This window comes from Haliaeetus albicilla, chromosome 22 (assembly GCF_947461875.1).
Source record: "Haliaeetus albicilla chromosome 22, bHalAlb1.1, whole genome shotgun sequence".
Classification (NCBI taxonomy): Eukaryota; Metazoa; Chordata; class Aves; order Accipitriformes; family Accipitridae; genus Haliaeetus; species Haliaeetus albicilla.
The window spans coordinates 16,632,525-16,654,211 of NC_091504.1; the positions used below are offsets into that span (position 1 = coordinate 16,632,525).

Below are 21,687 nucleotides of genomic sequence, written 5' to 3' on the forward strand. Positions count from 1 at the left end.
TTTCAGCAACTGTGCGTAATGAATTCACTGAGTTTACAAAACAAACTTTTTATACATAGCTACACAAATTTATCTGGGTTGAGAACACCATTGTGCATTTCTGCTTTAGCTATCAGCACCTGTAAGATTCTGTAGTTGTAACTGAATTGTGTTTGGTTTATTTGCTCTAAGAAAAGGAAGTTGCCTTTTCCTAAAGGTGTCTCACTTTAAGAAGGAAGCAAGTCTTTCAGACAACCGGCAGACAAGCAAGACATCAATCTAAGTAAGAAGATGCCATTTTTAGAGCGACTTTTCTGAACATAATCACACTTTGAGTGCAGAATTGATCAAAAAAACCAAAAAACCTTGGTGGAAGATTCACTATGGATGCATTATTGAACAACCATCTACAGAAGTAACATGGCAAAGGAAAATTACTTTTCAGAAATCTTTACAGATCTAGTTGAACAAAAAATTGGAGAGTCCTTCATTTCTTGGATTATATGTATACCCCCGTGAACTGAAGCATTATAATTTACAAGTGTAAACTAAAAGTATTAGGAAAGTGAAGTAAAAAGCATATCACTCTACCTCCACCAGAACATCACTTTATTGTTTATCTGTCATCAACAATGTAAAACTCTACTAGATACTCTATCCTGGTTTTTAAAAAGGTAAAGATTACATCGGATTAGCTACGTCGTATGAAAGAAACTACAGCAATCACAGTAGAATGAGATTGGAGGGACAATTTGAATTACAAAAAAGTGTACACTGCAAGCAGAGGGAAGTGCACATTAAATCAAATGCCTGTAGAATTCATTACTTTTAAATGCACAGTGACAATTTTGAGAAACTGTACATAATAGAATCACATAAATGACTTTAAAATAACCAAACTTACATTTTGCATTTGACCATCCAACTCATAAGTAATCATTGATGTTCTGTATCTTCAGTGCTTTTGGAAAATTTGTTTAACAAACAAAATTTAAGTTGTTAATTTGACTAAACTGTGAAGCAGAAGGATTGAAATAATAAGTATATTGGAAGTACGCCTAACCTACAAGAATAAGCCAAGAAGGGTGTATGCAAGGAGGGGCTGGGAGGGAGGAGAGAAAGGAAAGAGGAAAGGGAGAAGAGAACAAAGGCTTTTTCTTCTATCTCAGAAGTTCTTCCAATGCAGCGTATATCTGATGTACAGCTCTTTGCTTTCAGTCCATTTCTGAAGTTTACACTTGGTAGCCTTTTTCCGTACTAACTGGTCAACTCAACCAGCACTGTTGCCACGCAACAAGAGTAACAAGAATCTGAATGCATCAAATCTTCCCTTGCTGTGATTTCTTCATGGCCCCATTTTTTTCCGTTTTTCTTTGAACAGGGTTCGGTGTTTCCTGAATTGTTCACAGGGTCAGGTGGAATTGAGTTCCAAATCACTCTGCGGTTTGTAGCATCCCGATTTCTTTCTGCAGCTAACCCCCAGACACGTTTGCAGTTCTTCCGTAGCAGAAAGACAAACCATGTTGTTCAAGCGGTGAGCTTTCACCCTTGACCGTGGGGGTTGCAGACCATTGTGTTTAGCGTATCCCTGAGTGCAGCTATCCTGCAGGATTCACTTCCCAGTGCACCGAGATTTCCTAGGTTTCCTCAGATTAAGCCCCAGTATGCATCACCACCGACTGTGGTGCGGCTATGGATGCCTGAGGCCGAGTTGATTCTGGTGGATGTCTGACCTCACTGAACCAGACTGATCTGCTTTCTCCCTACTCATACCCAGGCAGTCCAACCTTCATACAGCTGAGCCAAGTTATCTAGATTAGTTGCTTCCTTAATCACAAAGTCAACCTATTAAAAAGGTCAAACAGGTAATTAAAAATAAGCTAGATTTTTAAAAGCTTTTAAGTGATCTTAAAATTTACTGTTGAATGTCACCTGCAAATACAAAATTTCAGTGAAAATCTATAGTAACTGTAAACTTAATCTTACATAATTTTGTGTAGTTCACATAAGAAATAGGAATTTGTACTGCAGGGGCAAAAAAGATCACACATCATCTCACTCATAGCCCCTATCTTGAAAATAGTCACAACATTCTCAAATTTACATGGACATCTGGGTGCCTGACTCAGTTTCCCAGAGACAGGAGTGTGGCTGTGTTGAGCTAGTGAACACAGACATGACCTGTCCTTTAGACAGCTGTACAGGTCACTCGTTCTCCCTAGATATCAACAGCTGTGTAAAAAAAAGTTAGCTTACTGACATACAAAAGGAATTTTATCCAGTTCATGAGTTTATATACATATATACATATATATGATATAGAATACAAAAGCATTCGATAAAAATAAAAATGAATGCAGCAATATAAGGCAGTAGCATACCTCGATTTGTGTTGGAATATAAACCACACATCTCAAAAGGGACCCCCCATTCACAATAGGATTTTAGTATTTTAGGCATGCTTAAGCATACATAGGCACATGCTTACTACCAAATATTTACAGCAAGGATCAGTACTGGAATTTTACTATTTTCAACTTACCTGTTCAGCAACAGACATTCTCCTGTTGGGATCCACATCTCGGCCCTCTAACTTGGCTTTGACTCTCTTCCACACACTAACTGCATACGAATTCCTTTCCTGCACGGCTAAAGGTACAAAATAAAATTAATTCAGTTTTACATTCCTGCACAGAAGCCCACTGAGGTGTTTCAGCGTTTTTTGTTGTACTGTCAGTGGTGGGTTTTTTGGTTGTTTTTTTGGTTTTGGTTTTTTTAAGCCCTATATTTACCTTTTCCTGTTTTAGGGTCCCTGGCTGTCTTTTTGGGACTACAGGCAACACTTTTGCCAGTTCCTGGGACTGTGCTTGGAGGAGTATCTGCTGACGTGGCAAGATTTTTCTGAATTAGCTTTCTTGCATTCTGCGACATCACCTCTGGCTGAGTTTTCTGCCCTGTATTGCTACGTACAGCTGTAAAGCAAGTTTAAAAGTGCTTAAAGTATTCAAAATAATATATTATAGATGCAAGAAAAAGCACAAATGTTTATCAAATGCAGCTATCAGTACTTCAGTACAAATGCATTTTAAACTTGTATTTTAAACTCTGCACCAGTTCTTCTGTCTTCAATCTTTCCATTTTCTACTTTCTTTCACTTCATAAACAAGAGGGTTTGTTGCATTGCAAAACATTTATTTACATTAAGCAAATTTCTATGGGCTCTCTTAACCTCTAATTCTATCATTTTGTATGACAGGAACCTGCGCTTAGTCCAAATATTGACAGTAGAATAATTCTTTAAATAGGAAGAAATCCATGCTCGTGAGAAACTTTATTCAAGTTTTTAACTGTAAAGTAATGAAAATTTTGCAAACGTGAATGCCTTTGTAGGGTTTCAGGATTAATTCCAAATTCACCATAAATTTTAATACTAATTTAAACAGAAATTACAGTTCAGTTGATATACATGACAATGCTTTCCATATATTCTGGGCTTTGTGGAGTGAACCCAGATCTTGAAGGCTATTCAAAGGCTATGATCAAGCAGTCATTCAGTATCATATGCTGAATGACTTGAATTTTACATAGTCTGCATTTAAAAATTTAATAAAAGTTATGATCCTCTCTCCAATATGAATTCCTGATGTTTTAATGTTTGTACTTTTTCAGGTATTACCTGCAGCAAAAGTTGGCTGATATGTAGCAGCTGACGTTGGGCTTGAGCATTCATTTGATGTATCCGTGACTAAGGGTGATGCAAAACCCACTAGATTATTGTAGACACTAGGAAACATAATGGAGTTGATAAATATTCATGCAACTACCTGACTTATTGAAAACTCAAAAAGAAAATGAAGTCAAACTTTGCAGAAAGATTTCTGCATTCTAAGACAACCACCAAGTAGGTACCCCATGCTGTGTTCCTGCTATATACAAGTATGTAAGCAAAATGCCTTCACCTGAGAGAAGGTGACTTTCTTACCTTTGGCTCTGTGTTTTTAGTTCTTTCAAGGTGGGAGTTATTTCCTGCAGCATTTCAACATGTTCCTGACTGCGGACTTGACCCATAACTTGAACTAATGTAAACAAAACTGTCTGAATATTATCTTGCCATGATTTATATTCACCCAAGAACTGCCTAACACTATTCTCATAGGGAACATCTTCACCATCTGCCAAAGCTGCTTCTTCATCCTATAACAAAGATATGCAAAAACGTTAACAATTTGCTGTATTTTGGCTAAGAGAATAAAGTTGAGCATTTCTTAGCCTTTTCAGCCCCTCAGTTTGTCATTTGACTAATAACAGCCATAATTTTCAGTAGTTACATTTCAAGAAAACAAATTTGGAAAAGATCTAATGTTTTACTAATTAAAAACCAAGAGGATTTGTAAACACAAAGAAAATGTTTCAAGTGCCAAATGAGAGAAAGGGTTTAATTCAACAAAGCCTGATTAGCCTAACTCTAGAAATAAAGCTTTATGAATTCTTAGAGATAAAATTAATTTTGTCTTGAAATCCATATACCTGAACACATTTCACTGTTTCTAGATACTTTAAAAAGCACATAGTTACAAGTGTTATGTTTCTTAAACTATACTGACATGGGTTTGAGGAATAAATTTAATTACATTTTAGACATACCTTTGCCATAGCCTTCAGAAGATGTTTGACATCTCCAAGTTGTCTGTTATGACCTGTGAGCACAGTTTTAATACTATCCACCAGATTCTGCATTGTTTCACAAACGGTTTCTATTTGCTGTTCTCTTTCTGTTTGCACTGTTCTCTGTGTAGATATTTCCTGGGTCAATTGCTTGTGAGCTGAGTGAAGCCATTCAGAGCTGCCAATAGGGTGTTCAAGACCAGTGCCCTAAAAATAACAGGAACATTTTTGTATCTGTATCCAGAGATAAGACTCAATTACTGTGTAGATGCTATTGCCAAGTGTTTAGCAGCCGATGGACTAAACTCTGTAATTCACAACCCATTAGAAGGAATACATAACATTAATTTAGAATGACAGACAAAATTGAGAACTCATGATTACAGCGATTCTGTAACATTACATATTTTGCTTTGACCTTTACTTACCACTCTCTGAAGTAGGCGAAGCTCCAGCTCAGAGACTGAACTGTTGAACTGTGACGCAAATGAGCACATTTGTTGACAGCGTTTGAGAAGTTCAAATAATGCAGCATCAAGATTTAAGGCTTCTGCTGTCCTAGTACGTAAACTTTCAAAATGAATGATATTACTGCAGAGAAAAGTGACCTGAAAATCAAAGCCAGAGAGAAAAATTATTCCAATTAAGCTGTCTTTTATACAAACTGCATTTGTTCCATGTTCTTAGAAGACAGAATTTTAAATACAGCAGTAAAGCCACTCTGTTACTGTAGCAGTATCATTTCAGGGTCATCCAACCCTGCAAGGTTCTCCAAGGGAGTACTCATATTGCTTTTAAAGTGGGATTCCCAGAAGTATTCCATTATCTATGTTTGCTCTTTAGATGCTGAGGAGGGAAAAAAAAAAAATCTTCTGCATAAATCTCAAGTAGGAAATAAAGAGTGAACACACTTATCAAGTCAATAGTACTATACTTATGTATAGTACCTGACTTGCTCTTTGACTTTCTTTCAGTACAAGGTTTCTTCTTTCAGCAATAGTGGCATCAAAATCTTGCAAGACTGGTGCCAGTGCAGGATTAGCACCTCCTGCCCATTTTAAACGCTGCTCAATACTTGCTTCAAGTGCTGCTAGTTTCTCCTGCATTGGGGAAGAAAAAAACCCAAACATATAGATAATCCATACTGATATATATCACCTTAAGCCTAACTGCCTAACTTTAAAAAAAATCACACATATATAACACATGCAGACACATTCTTATACACATATATATAAAATAATGTGGTATTCATGATTGACAAATGTTAGCTTATGCTGTTTAAAGGTTTATTTTCAGCACACATCACAACTGGATTTGATTGTTATGGAAATAAAGTCACCTGTCTAAGATTTTAACACACCAGTCCTGAATTATTTTACAAATCCTCTTCAAAAAATTACAAACAGTACCTTCATAACTAAAAAGGAAATTAAAATTCAAGAAGCTAAGCAGTATTTATTTTAAGCAATTAAACATTCTATATTACTGATACCCAAAAGTCTAAAAAGCTGAGCCAAGCCACAGCGCACAGAAACCTTAACATGCAGAATAACTGATTTGCCCAGATCTACAAAGGAAGCTTCTGACACCTAGCTAGTAAAATGATAGTAAGGATGATTTAAGTCAGACAAACTTAAAGAATAGGAGAGTGGTCAGCCTTCAGAAGGAAAGGTAATTTCGCATGTTCATATCTGCTCATGAAACAGATTTACCAGTATTCCAGAGAGAATATTTCATATAAGACAGCAAAATCAAACAATGTAACAGTATACTTCAGACAGACTGAAAGAGATCAATGAAAATACCACTAAATTTGTGCTTCGATAGCAAGACAGATAACAATCTGAAGGTGGCAGATAGTTTTGCAGGTTTTGTTAGTCACATTCCAATATGCCGCTGAACAAACCTCCCAAAAATAGTAGTACCTGGACTGTTGCAATTGAAGCTTCAATCTGACTGAGCGTGTGAAGTTTCTTTTTCACATTGGCTAAAATCGCAGAACGAGGTGGAGGGGTAACAGAAATAGTTTGTGGGCGACTGATGAGGAGATCTTCATGCTGCCACTTTAAGAAAATAATGGGAATACTTGATTATCAATATTGCTCAGAACAAAATGCTTTGCTTCACAAACAGCAATTCTAGTACTCTGGTATACTTTATAAGTAAGCGCATCTTAAAAGGGCTAGGTGTCAGATGATACAGGCACACTTAAAAGTTGTAAATCATTAGAGAGTGTTAAATTATATAAGTAGTTGTAAACTATGTTTTGCTGGCTTAGATATTTATATCATTAATCAGTCTTTAACTTATTAGAAGTGATTTACACATATTTCCTTGATCTAAAGGAAAACCCATCAATATTCAGAAACAATTCACTTGTGATGCATTAAAACCAAGACAATTTTGCTTACGAGTCTATTAAATGGTTTATTAGCTGACATAAAGAAAGCCTTTACCCTTAACCTACAAATCACTACAAAATGAAGATCAATAATACTACAATACAACTGGATACCAGCATACAGCTCAAGGTACACAATGGCATTTATCTAAAGCCTCAGAAGAACATTTTCAGCATTGATACTGCTGCTATTTTTATTTTTTCATGAGGCAAACAGTGGAGCAAGGAGACGTTAATGCATTCAAACTTTGAAGGAAAGGTACAAGATGACATTCAGCAATGCATACCCTCCGTTTTAAGCAATCTCCTCCCTTAAAGTCATAGTCTGTTTGAAAAAAGGGGGAGAACAGGACAACATTCCTAATAAGAAAGCCAGTGAATGACTTCTTTTCCAACAAATGACTTAATGGTTATTGAAAAAAAATTGCATGTATTGACTTGAAAAAGAATTTACACATTGCCACAATTGCATCTTATAAAGCAGCTCGTCTTCAAAAGAAGCTAGCTGTAACACATTTTTCCTTATACATTTACAGAATAATTTAAAACCAAAATACTTCATCAGGTCTGTTAAAATACTCTAAAGCTCATTCAACAAAAACCAAAAGTTCTTGTTGTGCTCAGACACAGTAAATAAAGCTCACTTTCCACAGACACAATCTAGAGAGAAATAACATGCATTGTGGTCTTACCTGGAACATGGCAATATGCAACTGTACTCTCTGAAGACTGGTCTTGCAAGATGAAATACTGGTTTCAAGTCTGCGCACTAGATCATGCTTCTTCCATGCTGTGTCATAGGAACTAGCTAATACTGTTGCCCTGTTCATGACCAACTGCGAGAACTTGCCAATTTGGATATTGTGCTCCACAGCTTTCTTGCACAGGTCATCCACAGAAACTTTGCTTTCTGCTCCAAAGTCTTTAGCCTCTACCTGAGCAATGATATCGACACCCAAAGCACTGATGAAACTGCACAAAGTAAGTCCCAAAGCTTGATTTGGAAGGCCAATTAGAAGCTGCCTCACGAAGTCAGCTGTAAAGGCCTTGATTGGTTTGGCCATTTGGTCTTCACTAAAACAAGAGTTTCTGTAAAGGGCTTTCACATTAACAATTTGAACAGGTCCATTTACTGCATTCTGGTCTTCAAGGGAACTGATCCCTTTTAAAGGAAAGAAACAGTATTTTTGTTATAAACAAAACATTTGATGCATCTAGAAAAATATCATCTGACTTATAAACACAGCAAGATTACAGGAATTAAAAATTAATTTCTGCATACTTGCCATATATTAAAGGTAAGTTAAAGTGACCGTTTTACATTCTTCTCAAAAGGACATGGGATGAGAAGTGGACAAAGCGATACGGAGTATTTGATAACATATATTTACCTGACAACGTTTTAGAAAAGGTACCACAGAGCCTGAAAAATTCTTTAATTGTTTGCAGTCTCTTCAGAAAGAAAATTTCCTCTAGAACTTGCCGATTATTGTCATCGTCAAAGAAGTTAACTTGGGTGCTGCGGGCTTCCCTAATTACGTCAATCTTACGCCAAGCAACAGGTATTTCCATCTTGTTTAGCTGAGCAATGTAAAGGAAATAAATTAGTTTTATTTTTAAAAAACTTTTATATTCCTGACTCGGAGCACTCTGAAAAGAACAAATCCATACCTTTTCAATCAATAAACCAAATGCAGTTTCCACTTGAGCAAACATTCCATCAAAGGCTACCAAAAGCATCTGACCAGCTGACATTTTGGGAGTTTCATCAACTGAACCATTTCTTGGCTGAATCAGTTCACCATACTGAGCATGAAGTACTCTTAAAAAAAAAATAATTACATGTTTTTGCTTAGTCTACAAGAAATAAATAGGATTTTCTTAAACTGATTGATCCCACAGCTAGAGCAGATTGGAATTAAGTTGCATCTGAACAAGATGAAATTTTTGCAGGCTATTCCTATCCTCTCCACCCCACTCACCACATGAATCCTAATGCTGGTCTCATAAGAACAGCTAAGGATACCACGTAAGATAGGATTGTATTAAAGGACCAGCTACAAAGCTAACTTAAAATACAGGTAGAGGATACAGACTGTACTTGCTATGAGCATGGTAAAAAAGTTATGAACAGTAAGTGACGTAAATATCACCTCTCCTTCCTTGAAAACCAAGTACTGGTTTTGCAGCATACACATATATAACTGACTGAATGGAGTATGGGGTAAAAAGGTGGAGGATGAGGTCTTGGGTTATGGCTGAGATGGTTTAACAGCTTGCCGCTCCTGAAAGGGTGGTCTTATCCTCTCCCTGCCTTATATCACTTTTGACCCTCAACTAACAGGCTGAGTAGGCTTGCCAATGGGTAAACCAAGAAGAAAAAACTAACCTAAGAGAGAAAAAGTAAATTTTTTCAACTGATATATAAGCCTTCATTGTACCACTGATGGAACCACCATAACTGGCTCAAAGGGAACAGCAAGATCACTTCTACTTGGCAACAAGCTTTTGAATTGGCTCAGCTGTCTACCAAGCACTTCCCCAGAAAATGAATGTCCCACATAAGATGCACAAGTCTTCTTGTTTGGTTGGGGTTTTGTTTGTTTGTGTTTTGGTTTTTTTTTAAATGAAGTAACTGATACATTATGCAAAAGCTGCTCATCAAACCACCTGATGAGAGGAGTGCCATGGTTACAAACTCTCCCTTTCACAGGTTCCTCCCACAAACTAATGGACCAGTTCCTATTTTTAGCATCCCTTAACTTCAAACGTAAAATCACAATACATACTTTGGAAAAAGCTGACTAGCAAAAGTCAACTTTAAGCAGATGTAAATGTAAATTGCCATAGTTCTGTATTTCTATGTATGCATGCGGATAAACACACAAACATACAGAGAGGAAACGTGCACACTTTAGATACTGCACTCTGTTTAAGGGCATTCTTGGGCAAGGAAAGTCTGTACGTCAAACAAATAATAAAATTTAGACAAACTAATGTTCTGCAGTCTTCATTCTCTCATACCTGAACTAAAAAAAAAGTGATTTACCTTGCAACATCAATGTAATGAGTATGTGTTTCTTCCTCTAGTCCCATAGCGGCATTTCGTAAGTAGGCTTGAAGAGATTCAACCAATGTTTGCAAAGGGACTCCATCAGTTGTTTGTTCAATAAGATTATCTAATTCATGAAGCATACTTTCTAAAGTATACTCTCCTTTCATTAAGCACCTAAGTGCTTCAGGAAAAATGATCTGTCGGAAGTTTGAGTTCAATTCCTGTTGGGAAGTAAGTATGAAAACCTAAGAAATTTTCCCCTCTCAAAGTATCATATGCAACATCTTTCTCATTTTAGTATTACACCACCCTGTGGTAGACATTATCTAAAACGTAAAATGATGGTGGTCAGCCAAGGGTCAAAATCTGCTTTTTTTTTTTTTTAGTTTAAAGAAATCAGGAATACATTAAACCCTGTACAAACCCAAAGGTTTGACATTTGCACAATGTAGCAACAACTGCCTCAATAGCATCAGCAACAATACCTTACAGCAATCCTCAGCAGAGGATTAGTGGTGCAGAGATCACACTTCGCAAATCAATTTCATCAAATTATGTAGCTTTTCTTTTCCATTCCCTAACTATAAATGAGTTAAATTATTTATTGAATTTATGATTTGCTAAACTGTTTGGACTAGTCAAGGGAAAAAAAAAATCAAAAACTTGCCAGATAGTGATTGTTTTGCTAGTCCTACACATGCCATAGAAATCAATGCAGGTAAGAAAAACAGTACCTTAAGTGGCATAAAGCAATTTTCCCCAAGCAGAATGCATCACAGGGCTAAAAGCAGCTGCTACAGAAAGAACCAACCAATGCACTCTGTCTCCAAAATGAGACAAGACGCACCAAAAAGATTAGTTATCTTGACTGCTCAGTGAGCTGCACATCTTACCTAAGAGCTCACAGGGAAGACAACAACGTGTGGGTGAAAGATCTCAGCTGCAATGCAATGAAATTGCATGCATGTTTCTGAAAAATTTCTGAAATGTTAATACTTTGAAGAGTAAAGAAACAAGGTGACGAAAATCTCAACACACTTACACAGGTTGGTAAGAAAATATTTTTCAAATACAATACAGTGGAAGCAAAAGCCTCAACAAAGCTATTTATGCCAGCCATAGTTTATAAACCACCTAAGTCTTCAGCAGATATTTTATTCAAGCTGCCACTGATGTTTTTCGTTAATTTTACTGAAGTGGAAACATTTCTAAAACACAAAGTTATAAATGCATTTTTCTCCTTCCCAATCTTGGAGATAGGGGCCTGTGAAACAGGCTTTCAGAATTTGTTTCAAATGACTTGTTTCAGGTGAAAATAAGTAAGGCTTAGCAGGAGCAGAAAACAGGAAGAGCACAGACTCAACAGTTTGGAAGTTGATCTGTACTGCCAGCAACAGAATAAAAGAATGAAAGCAAGACATGAAGCTGGTGCATCTATAAATCTGATACTAATTTCTTTCTCGTGGTTACTTACTTGACAGCAATTTTTACAATTTGTCATGTATAGATCAAAGTGGTTTCTTTCAACCACTAAAAATGTAAATGGCAGTAGCAAATGCCTGTTCACCTCAGCCAAATACAGCAATCAAGACTAAGGTCCAACAAAAAAAAAAAATCTCAGCAGCATCATAAACAAACATTCAGCTGTTTAAGGAAGCTGTTAAGAACGGCTTAGCTGAAGCCTTAGAAGGTTGGGGATGAGGAAAGAAAAAGCAACATAAAAGTATCACCTGAAGTGAGATATATACTCCATTCGCCAAGTGAACAGCTTCTGATGCTTCAATTGGGTTAGGAATATCTAAGTCCTGGGGTACAAGATGACACTGCTTCAACAACTGCACAAGGCATGTAACATTCCCACTCATGCTGCAAAGCTCCTCCAAGAACCAGGCTCCATCTCTGGAAGTCAAATCAACCAGTTGCTCTCCAGCACTAGATGCTGCACCTTCCATCATCAGATTTCGCCTAGATGAATTATGAAAGTTAGACAACCTGCCTGCTATTGCATTCTCCACATAATTATGCCACTTGAATATTCCTTTTATGTGGCCTCATGTGTGAACACACACAAAAAAATTTCACAAGAGGCAACTCACCTTGTCAGCGTACAAAGAGCAGAGATGATAACGCTTGCTAAGCTCAGTGAGCCTTCCTCTCCATTTTCATGAAGGAAAACTTTTATGCAACGTTCAATTTCTTTCAGCTGCTCTTCACAAACAGGTACAGTAACTGCCTCCTGTTTTAAACGTTCCACTTGCCTGATAAGTCTGTTATTTATATCTGCTGCATAGCGCTGTAGAGTCATTTCTGTAGCAGTTATGAACTGACACATACTTGGAGGTGGTTGAGGAGCATATTGCATTTCATACCTGTAAAGCAAAAGTAAAATGACAAAATTCTCTGTTCTCAAGTGCTAGCAAATTGCACTCTGCTCTGTGGGTAGGTGTTAAACAGTTCCCACATCACCTATTCCGTATCAACTCTAAATACCACAGCAGTTGATGGCTACTGTAATGACACTTTCATAAAGTCCTAGAACAGACCACATTTCATACCTATTCGCAAGGACAGAAAACAAACAGTAGACCTTGTTCTTCTGTATAAGAAGTGACTTTCTTACTGTAAGAATAGCTTTTAGCCAGCTATTAATCTTGCTCATATATACATTTCTAACATTTAAATCATAAGTACATTCCTTGAGGCAAAGAATGACTAGAAGATAAGAAATAGGAAGGAAACAGGTTTCAGTGTAAATGCTTGAACACAATCTAGATCTTGTAAGCCAAGCAGTAATAATGCTGAAATGGCCTGACTTTAGAAGAAAAAGAAAAAAAATAATTGCTTGAAAATCTGCTTTAATAAAAAAGTCTTTAGTTGACTTAAGTGATTTTTAAATACTAGAAGTTTCTAAAACCCCTAAATACCACTACCCTAAAGCCACAAACATGGTTCCTCATTTGTTCATTACTGGGCAACATTAGTTGGTTTTCTTTTTACAGTACACAGATTAAACTCTGGAACAGTATTTTTAAAGCAGTATTTAATTTTTTTCTCCAAACTCTTGGAATTACAACTTAATCTTGTCTTGCTTTACAATTAGATCAGTCCTCACAAAAGTATTCATTTTAATTAGAAATTAGAATCCTGAAGTAGCTTGAAAATTAAATTCTTCAAACAATCTATTATTCTGTCAACTTACTTCCTGAAGATATCCTGACAACGCTCTATTGTCATGTTACAGATGAGTTCTTCCATCCAGGTTTTCCACTGCTCTATTCGGTGCTTCTGAAACACAGCTTTTGGATACTGAAGAGCTACTGTTGCATAGTTGTGCAATTGTTCAAGACAACCACGTAACACAGATCTTCTCTGCTGGAGAAGAGCACCAACTTCTCCTTCCAGTTGTTCACACTGACTGATTAGATGTGCCTGGCCTGCATTTTGCAGAAATGCTGTTGCTGGTACATAACTTGGAGGACCTTTTAAGAAAGATGGTTAAAAATTAAGATGCATCTCTGAAGCATACATATTTTATACCATACAAATACTGAGCATTAACATCTTTTCAAAAATACTCTTTTAGTTTTGATAAAGGAGGCATGGAGAATTCATATTGAGAATGTTGAGCACAAGGTAAGAGAATAATCTCATGCCCAGCTAGGGTAAGACAGACAAGTTCCTTCAGACAGCTTGCCACAGAAACCTTGAGGTGCTCTAAACCACCCTTGAAAGAACCCCCTTTCTTTTCATTTATTATATACAGGTCCTTGCCTTTAAGTTAAAGGATACTCAAAATACCTCCTGATATTAAACTCTAGTTATTTTCAAATCATTAAAAAAACCCCACGAATATTGTTTTATACCTAGGTCCATTTGTGTGCTAATTTCTTGAAGAAGACTTGCAAGTTGTGTTGCCTCTAAATTACTGAAAGCAGTCTGGTAATGTGTTATCCACTGCTCAAACTCATTCAGCTTCACCTGGATTGCTTCTTGGACAGCTCTTTGTTGAGACTGCAATTGTGTGTGCTCAGAATACCTGAATTATTGAAGCCACATAATCAAGTAAGTACTACGAGAAAAAAAATACTTAACTATATTGAATACAAAACCATACTGAACAATACAACTACCTTGTTGACCAGAAAATGAACATATTCTTACCGATTACTTAAAACTCCACCAATGTTGTGTTAATAATTGTTTTCCTACAAAATAATGAATGCATGTGCACACTCATGTAATTCTGAAATCCTTGATCAATTTCAAATAAACTTGAAAAATAAGTTAAAGAATTAGAAACTTAGATGAAAAGATTTTAGTGCTATTTATCAATAGCTGCATTATGTGGATTAATTTGATGGGACACCACATTCAGCACATTCTGTCTCTTGTCTTGAGGGTCAAGTGTGGAACACATACTAGCACAAGTTATATTGATGGAGTACAAGGCGTAGGACATAAATAAGATTATTCAGTAGGAAAATGGTTTCAACAGTTCTTCTGTATAAGAAGTGACTTTCTTACTGTAAGAATAGCTTTTAGCCAGCTATTCATCTTGCTCATATATACATTTCTAACATTTCATTCATAAGTACATTACTAAACCACCATCTGTATTGAGCTGCAAGATTCCTGACAGAATTCCTGGCTCCTCTGTACCTGTGCTGAAGCGTGTGGGAGGGATGATCCACTCCTTCTGCACCTTCCAGGAATTCTATCTCCTCCAGTAGTTTTCCTTGCAACTTTTCTACATCTGTCAACTGCTCTTGCAGATTCAGATACTCTTCTAAACTACTGTCCAATTTTGGCAGCACAGCAAGCATTTCGTCTCTGTTCTTAAACCAGTTAACCTATAACCAAGACACAGACATTACGGAACTGGACTTAATTCAAGCAGGTAAGAGAAAGTAATATATGGCAGCAGTTAACCCTTCCATGATGTTGTTCATCTAGGACTACCCTAGTGCTACAAGTGTTAAAGCTTAACAGACATTCTTTATTTAGACTGCTCTCTAAACCTCTATTATTATTCCTCTAGCCCAGAATCAAGCAAAACATTAAAACATGTTTTAGAATTAAGCACGCAGAAAATGAAAACTAAATATTCGCAAGTTCTGTATAAGCACTTCCCTCAATACAAACTCAATTTAGCTCAATAAAATTTTTGAACTATTTCTAATAAATGACCACCTCTTCCACTACCCTCAAAATGCAAATAAATGAAGTGAAAGCATAGGGCCTACTTTAGTTATAAAACAGAAAATTATTGTAGTAAACTCACCTTTATCTCAGCCACTCTTGAAGAAAAGAGACTACGTGTAATATCTCTTTCCATTTCTCTTTTGCTCTGTTTGTTTTCAGCCTGCTGGCCACCACCACCATAGACAGCTCCAGCAAATCCTGCTTCGCCTCCTGCTGTCCAGTCCACCAGAGGATCATAAACAAAAGCTTCAAGCAACGTAAGCAAAGTCTCTCTCCCACGCCGCATAATATGAAGCACCTGCATCATATTTTAAACACACTCATTCTGCATTATCCTTCTAGAACAGTGAAATTTTAAATGTAAAATACTGTACTTGAGCAGGTACAGAAATCCTTAACTTAGCCGTAACCACTACAAATATAGGAAGAACACCACAATATGTACAAATGCAGCTAGCCTATAGTAACATCACTAAAACTAAAGATTGCGTTCAAGCCTTCCACACAAACTCTATACTCTAGCAACAGACACTTGAAGAAGAAAACTCTCCTTTGTTCAGAGCATTTTTCTTTTTAAAAACATATCTGTCATGTTTATGAAGGACAAGTCCTGAAGAAAGAGGGTAAGCAAAACTTCACAAAAAAGCTTCAGGAGAAACGTAACAATTTACATCTAGAGCTACAAGTCCCCCTTCCCCCCGAAGTGTAGTTGTAACACTGCTTGCATATGTATTTATCCAACATTCTCATATTTCTTAAATACCTATTATAGGATGTACCTAAACTGAGTCCAATTAAAATCACAGCAGAAAAGGGAAAAGCTTTATAAATCAACAGCAGAATGTTTGATAAAAAAAGTTCTAAGAGTATTTGGCAAGTGATAGCCCTCAAGTTTTATGCAAGTTTGTTAACTTACCTGTTCACAAGAAAGCCTGAAAACCCCTTCTACTCCTGTCACTCCAAGTGCTGTTTCAATATTGTGCGTCATCCGGAACGGAACCTTCTCTGGTACCCTAAGGCTTTTCCCTTTAAGATAAAAATGTAAGTTGTTTCTTTTAATTACCAAGAAAGGAAACCTTTTATTTGAATAACATATAGCATTTTTTAAATTACCTTTTTCAAAGCAAACATTATAATCTATGTGGACAACTTCTCCTGTAGTCATATCTATAAGAACATTATCCAGATGTCTGTCTCCAAGACCAATGATGTAGCCAACCATGGACATAACTGCAGTGGATCTTGCATACGACTTTAAAGAGAGTTTCAGGAAAAAATTATTTGTGGGAATCCTCTGCCAACACATTGGACTGACTACCATCTTAAAACATTATTTTAAGTGTAAGACAAATCAAACCAACTTATTCCAAGCTGTTTTCTATTTGTTGTCTGATGATATCTTACAAGAGTTTTCATGTCTTAGGCTGATAATTCTAATATAACAACATAGAGCTATCAGGCATATGCCCATTTTTTATTCCAGATAATACAATTGCCAACATTTCCTGTTACATAAAACTTCAGCAGTGCTAGCTCACCTAACTCACAAGTATCATTGCTTGAACACATCCCAGGCATTTGTTGCCCCTCATCCCATTAGAAACACAGCCTTTCAAAGGGAAAATGTATTTGTTGTAACTCACCTGTGTAACTCTCCACCATTCATCTGGCGTAGTACATGATGACCAGAGCTCCTTAGCTAGGAGATTCGGGGGAGTTGATTCCATCAGTTCTTCTAGAACAGCCCTCATGACATTCAAGGGCCAGTCACGACGTGACACATCAAGACTAAGCCCGACCGCCTTTAAAGCGGGTCCAATTTTACTGTAGTAAAGTTCACTGGGTCTAGGCACTATTCCAGGATTCTGAGGAGTCTGGTAAGAATCTTGAGCCTAGAAGAGTAAAAATGGTAGTTTACATATCACAACTCATTACCACAGAAAAGTGTCCCAAATTCAGTTTTGGTGAGAATGAAATTATGAAATCAACTCCTACTGAGGATGACTTCTACAGCTCAGAGAATTCTTTAAAAATTCAATAGTTAAAAAAGCCTAAATAAATGGAAAACGCATTGGTTTTGGCCTAACTCTACTCTTATCAAGGTAAATTTCAAAAATATAACTGTAGAAACTATATTTAAAATGAAATGAGAATGAACAATTGAGATATGGAACTAAAATAATTTTAACCAAGGTTAACTCTATTTGTTCAAAAACCGTTCTCCTTGAATTATCATGCCAGAACAGTATATTTAAGTTAAATACTGTAATATATATAAATACATATATGCAATTCCATTGACATCTGGTGAAATCCCACGAGATATGAATACCCAGAACCATTCTGTATTATTATGAACAAAACACAATCTTTTTAAGACTACTTTATTTAGAACTGTAAAGCAACTGAGAATAAAAGATTCCCTTCCAAATTGTTCTACCTGGCACAAAACACAGTTGTTACCTTTTGTGCTTGTAAAGCAGCTTCTCGCTGTTGCCACCGCTTGTAAAGACCAAACAAAGGTGTAGCTCCATCCACCCACTGGATCAAGCCTGATCGTGTTCCCAGAGGTGTCACAGAGTAGTGCCTTGCATGGAACCTTGGTGTCTCTTGACGGTTAATGGTAGCAAACATTGTGTTCACAATTGATAAGAATTGCATAATTCTTTCATCTAGATGCAAGTCTTCCAAACCTGCAATAAATTTATTTTGTCTCAAATTCAGTTTCTAGATTAAAAAAAATTCTTCTCTTAAAGCCCAAAATTTAGTGGGTTTTGAAATCCTACTTAATTTCAGACTATGAATAGCTTTATAAATTATGCAGATTAAGGATGAGTTGTTCAGCCTAAACCTAGATGTTTACACAGCATTTACCTACTAGAATCACCAGTTTATGACAGCTCTCTCTGTGAGCAGTACACACAGCAGCTACTAACATAACGAATAGGTCTTTCCCTTACAGGGAAGGCATGAAGTCTCTCAAGTTCTCTTCTGGGTGCTCCCTTAAGCTTCTGGAAAAGTGCATCCAGCTAATCCTATCATTATGCAAGAAGAACACTGTTTCTGATGCAACCCTTATAAAGAAGGGATCTGAAACACCCCTGACTTATAGCTTTACAAGGCAAAATTCCCTGAAAATGTATGGTGAAGTGGGAGGCAGGAAGAGAGGGAGCAGATGCTCCAAACAACTCTTTCCCCATATCATGCAGGCAGATAAAACAAAAGTTGCAACCATACATCTTCCCAACTTTAATATAGTCTAATTTATAACAAGAGACAGTAACTTGTATGAGAAAATTTCAGTTTCTTACCTTTGAACAGGTAGGGATAGTTCTTCCCATCTGAACCCAGAAAAAGCAGCTTTTTAGGTTTGGTTTTGGTAGGCAGGATTGTGATGGTGCTGCCCACACTGTGAATTGTGACTGTGTCTCTGGTAGATACTTCTCCAGGAAGTGCTATTTCAGTGTTCATCATGGCAGCCAACCAAGGACTGATTTCTTCAAGTCGTAAAAGGTAACTAGCCCGTTTCTGTGCTCTTTGCTGCAGACTTAGCATAACCTATTCCAAAGAAATTGTTTGGTTTAGGTTGAGGTTCACCTTAACAGCTAGCATTAAAAAAAAAAAACCACCACCAAAACAGACTTAATGGTCATCATCTTCCAGGAAGTGTGGAGATTTTTCTTAAACTACCTTTCATCCTTGCCACCCTACTAATCCATTTATAGCTTAGGATGAAGATGACAAAAACTAAAAAACATCCTTTATGCAGCAACTACACCCTGCCTGGTGGTAAGCACCAAAGTCACAACAAATCAAACTCCTCAAGAGGTTTGCCTCTGCATTTATAAATATTTGAGCTATGGTCAAAGGCAGCAGCATTCAGCAACCTCCTGTTTATGAATCAGCATGCTTGCTTGCTCTGCAAAGCAGAAAGGGAACTACAAAAGGGAAAGTCTATTTGTGTGTAAAACCTAGGTTCTATCTAGCAAAACTTTTAAAAACCACCAGGTTAGCTCTGGATATCCACATGAATACATATGTTGTTTCTCCTCAGACCCATAAAAAAACTAAGACAAGATCACATAATTGAAACACAAAGTATCTTTGGGAAGGGTTGATCATTTGAAGGTTGCTGCACAGCCCAAGGACTATGCTTAGATAACCAGAGTACCAACTTGTTAAAATTTAAATGCACTCAGCTCAAATGGCATCGGGTTTCAGAAAGACAGTATTTAAAAAAAATAAAGCCCTCTGCCCCCAAAACTGACAGCATCCCAGACAGCAGAAGATGCAAGATCTGAAAAAAATAAAATAATTTCATTGGGTAGAAATGCAATAATACAGACAGTCAATAGGACTTGTGACAGAGGCAAATATTACTGTGCTTTAGTGTCTAGCATGCCTGTGGTGATTGCAGAGAAGATGAAGTTTTAGGCTGCAATTGCCATGTGGCAAGAGAACAGCAAGAAAATACTAAGGAGTGGGTCAAGCACATGGTACAGCAAGAGTGTCAAGAGTCTCTATATTGCACTCTCAGTCTGTGCATATAATACCTCTTTAAATGGGAGCCAGCTGCTTCCCGGTTTAGCAGGATTCAAAGGATTCTTAAGTTTCTCTAGCGCGTTTTCAATTGCATCTCCGTAGTTATCCTGAAACCACTTCTCGTGAGGAGTTTCTGCAGGAGCTGCAGTGATGCTCCGTACATGTTCCAAAGCAAATACAATGGGCTTCATTAGAGCTGTATGCTTTTCACGCATGATTGCTATTTTCTCCTCTCTATTAAAATACAAAAAACCACAAAATGTCCTCTAACTCCATAAAACCAAGTTACTTCATAAGCAGAGCATTAAAGTAAGACTGCAAATGAGACATCTAAGAATTCATGAAAATTATTACATCTCTAAAATGAGGTCTTCAAGCATAACTGTATTAAAAGGAAGAGTATTTCATTCCACATTGAAAGCATGTTCCTCTGAACCACACTTTTTTTTTTTTTTTTTTTTTTTTAAACTGAAACATTTGAATTGGGTTCTTCACCACTGGAAACCCTGAGAAGTTCAGAGCTCAAACAACTCTAAGCAACTGATTTCCTTTAATAAAAGAGCTCTTTACTACTACTTCCTGAGGATGTACCACAGTTATTAAAAAGGGGAAGAGAGAGATTCAGATCATGCTGTTCTCCCATTCCATGTCAGCCCTGACTATAGTATTCAAGAGGCATTCTTAAGCTTAGCCAGGTGCCCAGTGAATGTCTTTCCTCTTCCACAAATCCATTCACAAGAGAACCCAGATGAGGGGGGGAAGACTTGCTAAACACTGAAAACAGAATGTCTTAATCTGCTTTTAGTTTACTCCAAATATCTGTATTTACAGTAAACTCCAAATAGATTAAACCCTTTGACATGCTTGTCTTCATTTCAGCAGACTTGTAAGACAGACCTTGGAAACAACCTATAGGATCTCATAATCCACAACTTAATATGCATTGGGTTTGAACATATTATTACTAAGGAAATCCCAACATGGATTCACAGGTAGACTGTTGTTCTCATTTGATTAGAGTACTACCTGTAGCATAAAAATGTTCTTGAAATAAGGTCAGTGGCTTACAGAGAAGCAGCTAGGATAGCATGAATTCAGGAGCAACAACACAGTTGATCGGTTTGACTGTATGCTTCCCCAAGAACAAACATTTGTTACAATTATCACTTGAATTATTCAAAAAAGACATACTTCCGTAAAGTGTTGTTGTTTTGGACCCTCTTGACTTCATCTTCCAGTTGTTGAATCCTTCTGAGGACGTACATGTGCTGCTGCAGTAAAACTCCCAACCAAAGTTCATCCCAAAGAACTGTAACTCTGCGCAGCTCAGCCACTAGCATCTGAACCTTTATAAAATAAATTAAGATTCACTTACTTTTAAGAGTACTAGTATTAAGACTTATTTTTGTAACTGAACAACTTGGAAAAAAGATGACAGCCTACGAGCAAAGATGCACCAAACTTTCAGTAGGTCTACTCACAAGACTTAAGAATTACGTATTTTGTGGTTCAAATAAGAGCACAAATAGCATACATTTTGATTATTTACCTGCAATACCATTGTTGGATTTGCAGCAGAGAGTTTCTCCACAATTTTGCTGTAACAATCTTGCATCATTGCTTGATCTTCATTTAATCCAACTTTTGTGTCATCTTTACTACTTTCTTGAGAAGCTGGGGGGCTCCCTCCATCACATTCACCACCCAACAGTTCTTCTCCTTGAATATTACCTAGCAAAGTAGGGATCGCAGAAGGCAGCTTGTTTCCTAAATTAAAAACAGATGTTAAAATATTAGCCACACTGTTCTGGCCTCGAAAGATACATCACTCAATACTTTG

General features: G+C 37.0%; 1 protein-coding gene across 2 annotated transcripts in view; it reads right to left on the reverse strand.

Moving 5' to 3' along the window:
- Nucleotides 1–571: 571 nt before the first annotated feature.
- SMG1 (SMG1 nonsense mediated mRNA decay associated PI3K related kinase) overlaps nt 572–21,687 on the reverse strand; it is a 70,054-nt gene continuing 48,938 nt past the window's right edge. For both annotated transcript variants that reach the window (XM_069810045.1, XM_069810046.1), the window contains exons 37-63: nt 21,397–21,614; nt 21,039–21,193; nt 19,859–20,081; nt 18,617–18,863; nt 17,769–17,998; nt 16,949–17,197; nt 16,419–16,557; nt 16,222–16,331; nt 15,385–15,603; nt 14,763–14,953; nt 13,967–14,139; nt 13,303–13,582; nt 12,200–12,472; nt 11,834–12,068; nt 10,098–10,324; nt 8,720–8,870; nt 8,440–8,629; nt 7,741–8,210; nt 6,573–6,710; nt 5,592–5,744; nt 5,073–5,252; nt 4,624–4,851; nt 3,962–4,173; nt 3,656–3,762; nt 2,772–2,951; nt 2,522–2,628; nt 572–1,824 (exon numbers count right to left, since the gene is read on the reverse strand). In XM_069810045.1, the coding sequence (XP_069666146.1) occupies nt 1,747–1,824; nt 2,522–2,628; nt 2,772–2,951; nt 3,656–3,762; nt 3,962–4,173; nt 4,624–4,851; nt 5,073–5,252; nt 5,592–5,744; nt 6,573–6,710; nt 7,741–8,210; nt 8,440–8,629; nt 8,720–8,870; nt 10,098–10,324; nt 11,834–12,068; nt 12,200–12,472; nt 13,303–13,582; nt 13,967–14,139; nt 14,763–14,953; nt 15,385–15,603; nt 16,222–16,331; nt 16,419–16,557; nt 16,949–17,197; nt 17,769–17,998; nt 18,617–18,863; nt 19,859–20,081; nt 21,039–21,193; nt 21,397–21,614 (5,363 nt within the window). In that variant the 3' untranslated portion in view covers nt 572–1,746. The remainder of the gene's footprint in view (nt 1,825–2,521; nt 2,629–2,771; nt 2,952–3,655; nt 3,763–3,961; nt 4,174–4,623; nt 4,852–5,072; nt 5,253–5,591; nt 5,745–6,572; nt 6,711–7,740; nt 8,211–8,439; nt 8,630–8,719; nt 8,871–10,097; nt 10,325–11,833; nt 12,069–12,199; nt 12,473–13,302; nt 13,583–13,966; nt 14,140–14,762; nt 14,954–15,384; nt 15,604–16,221; nt 16,332–16,418; nt 16,558–16,948; nt 17,198–17,768; nt 17,999–18,616; nt 18,864–19,858; nt 20,082–21,038; nt 21,194–21,396; nt 21,615–21,687) is intronic.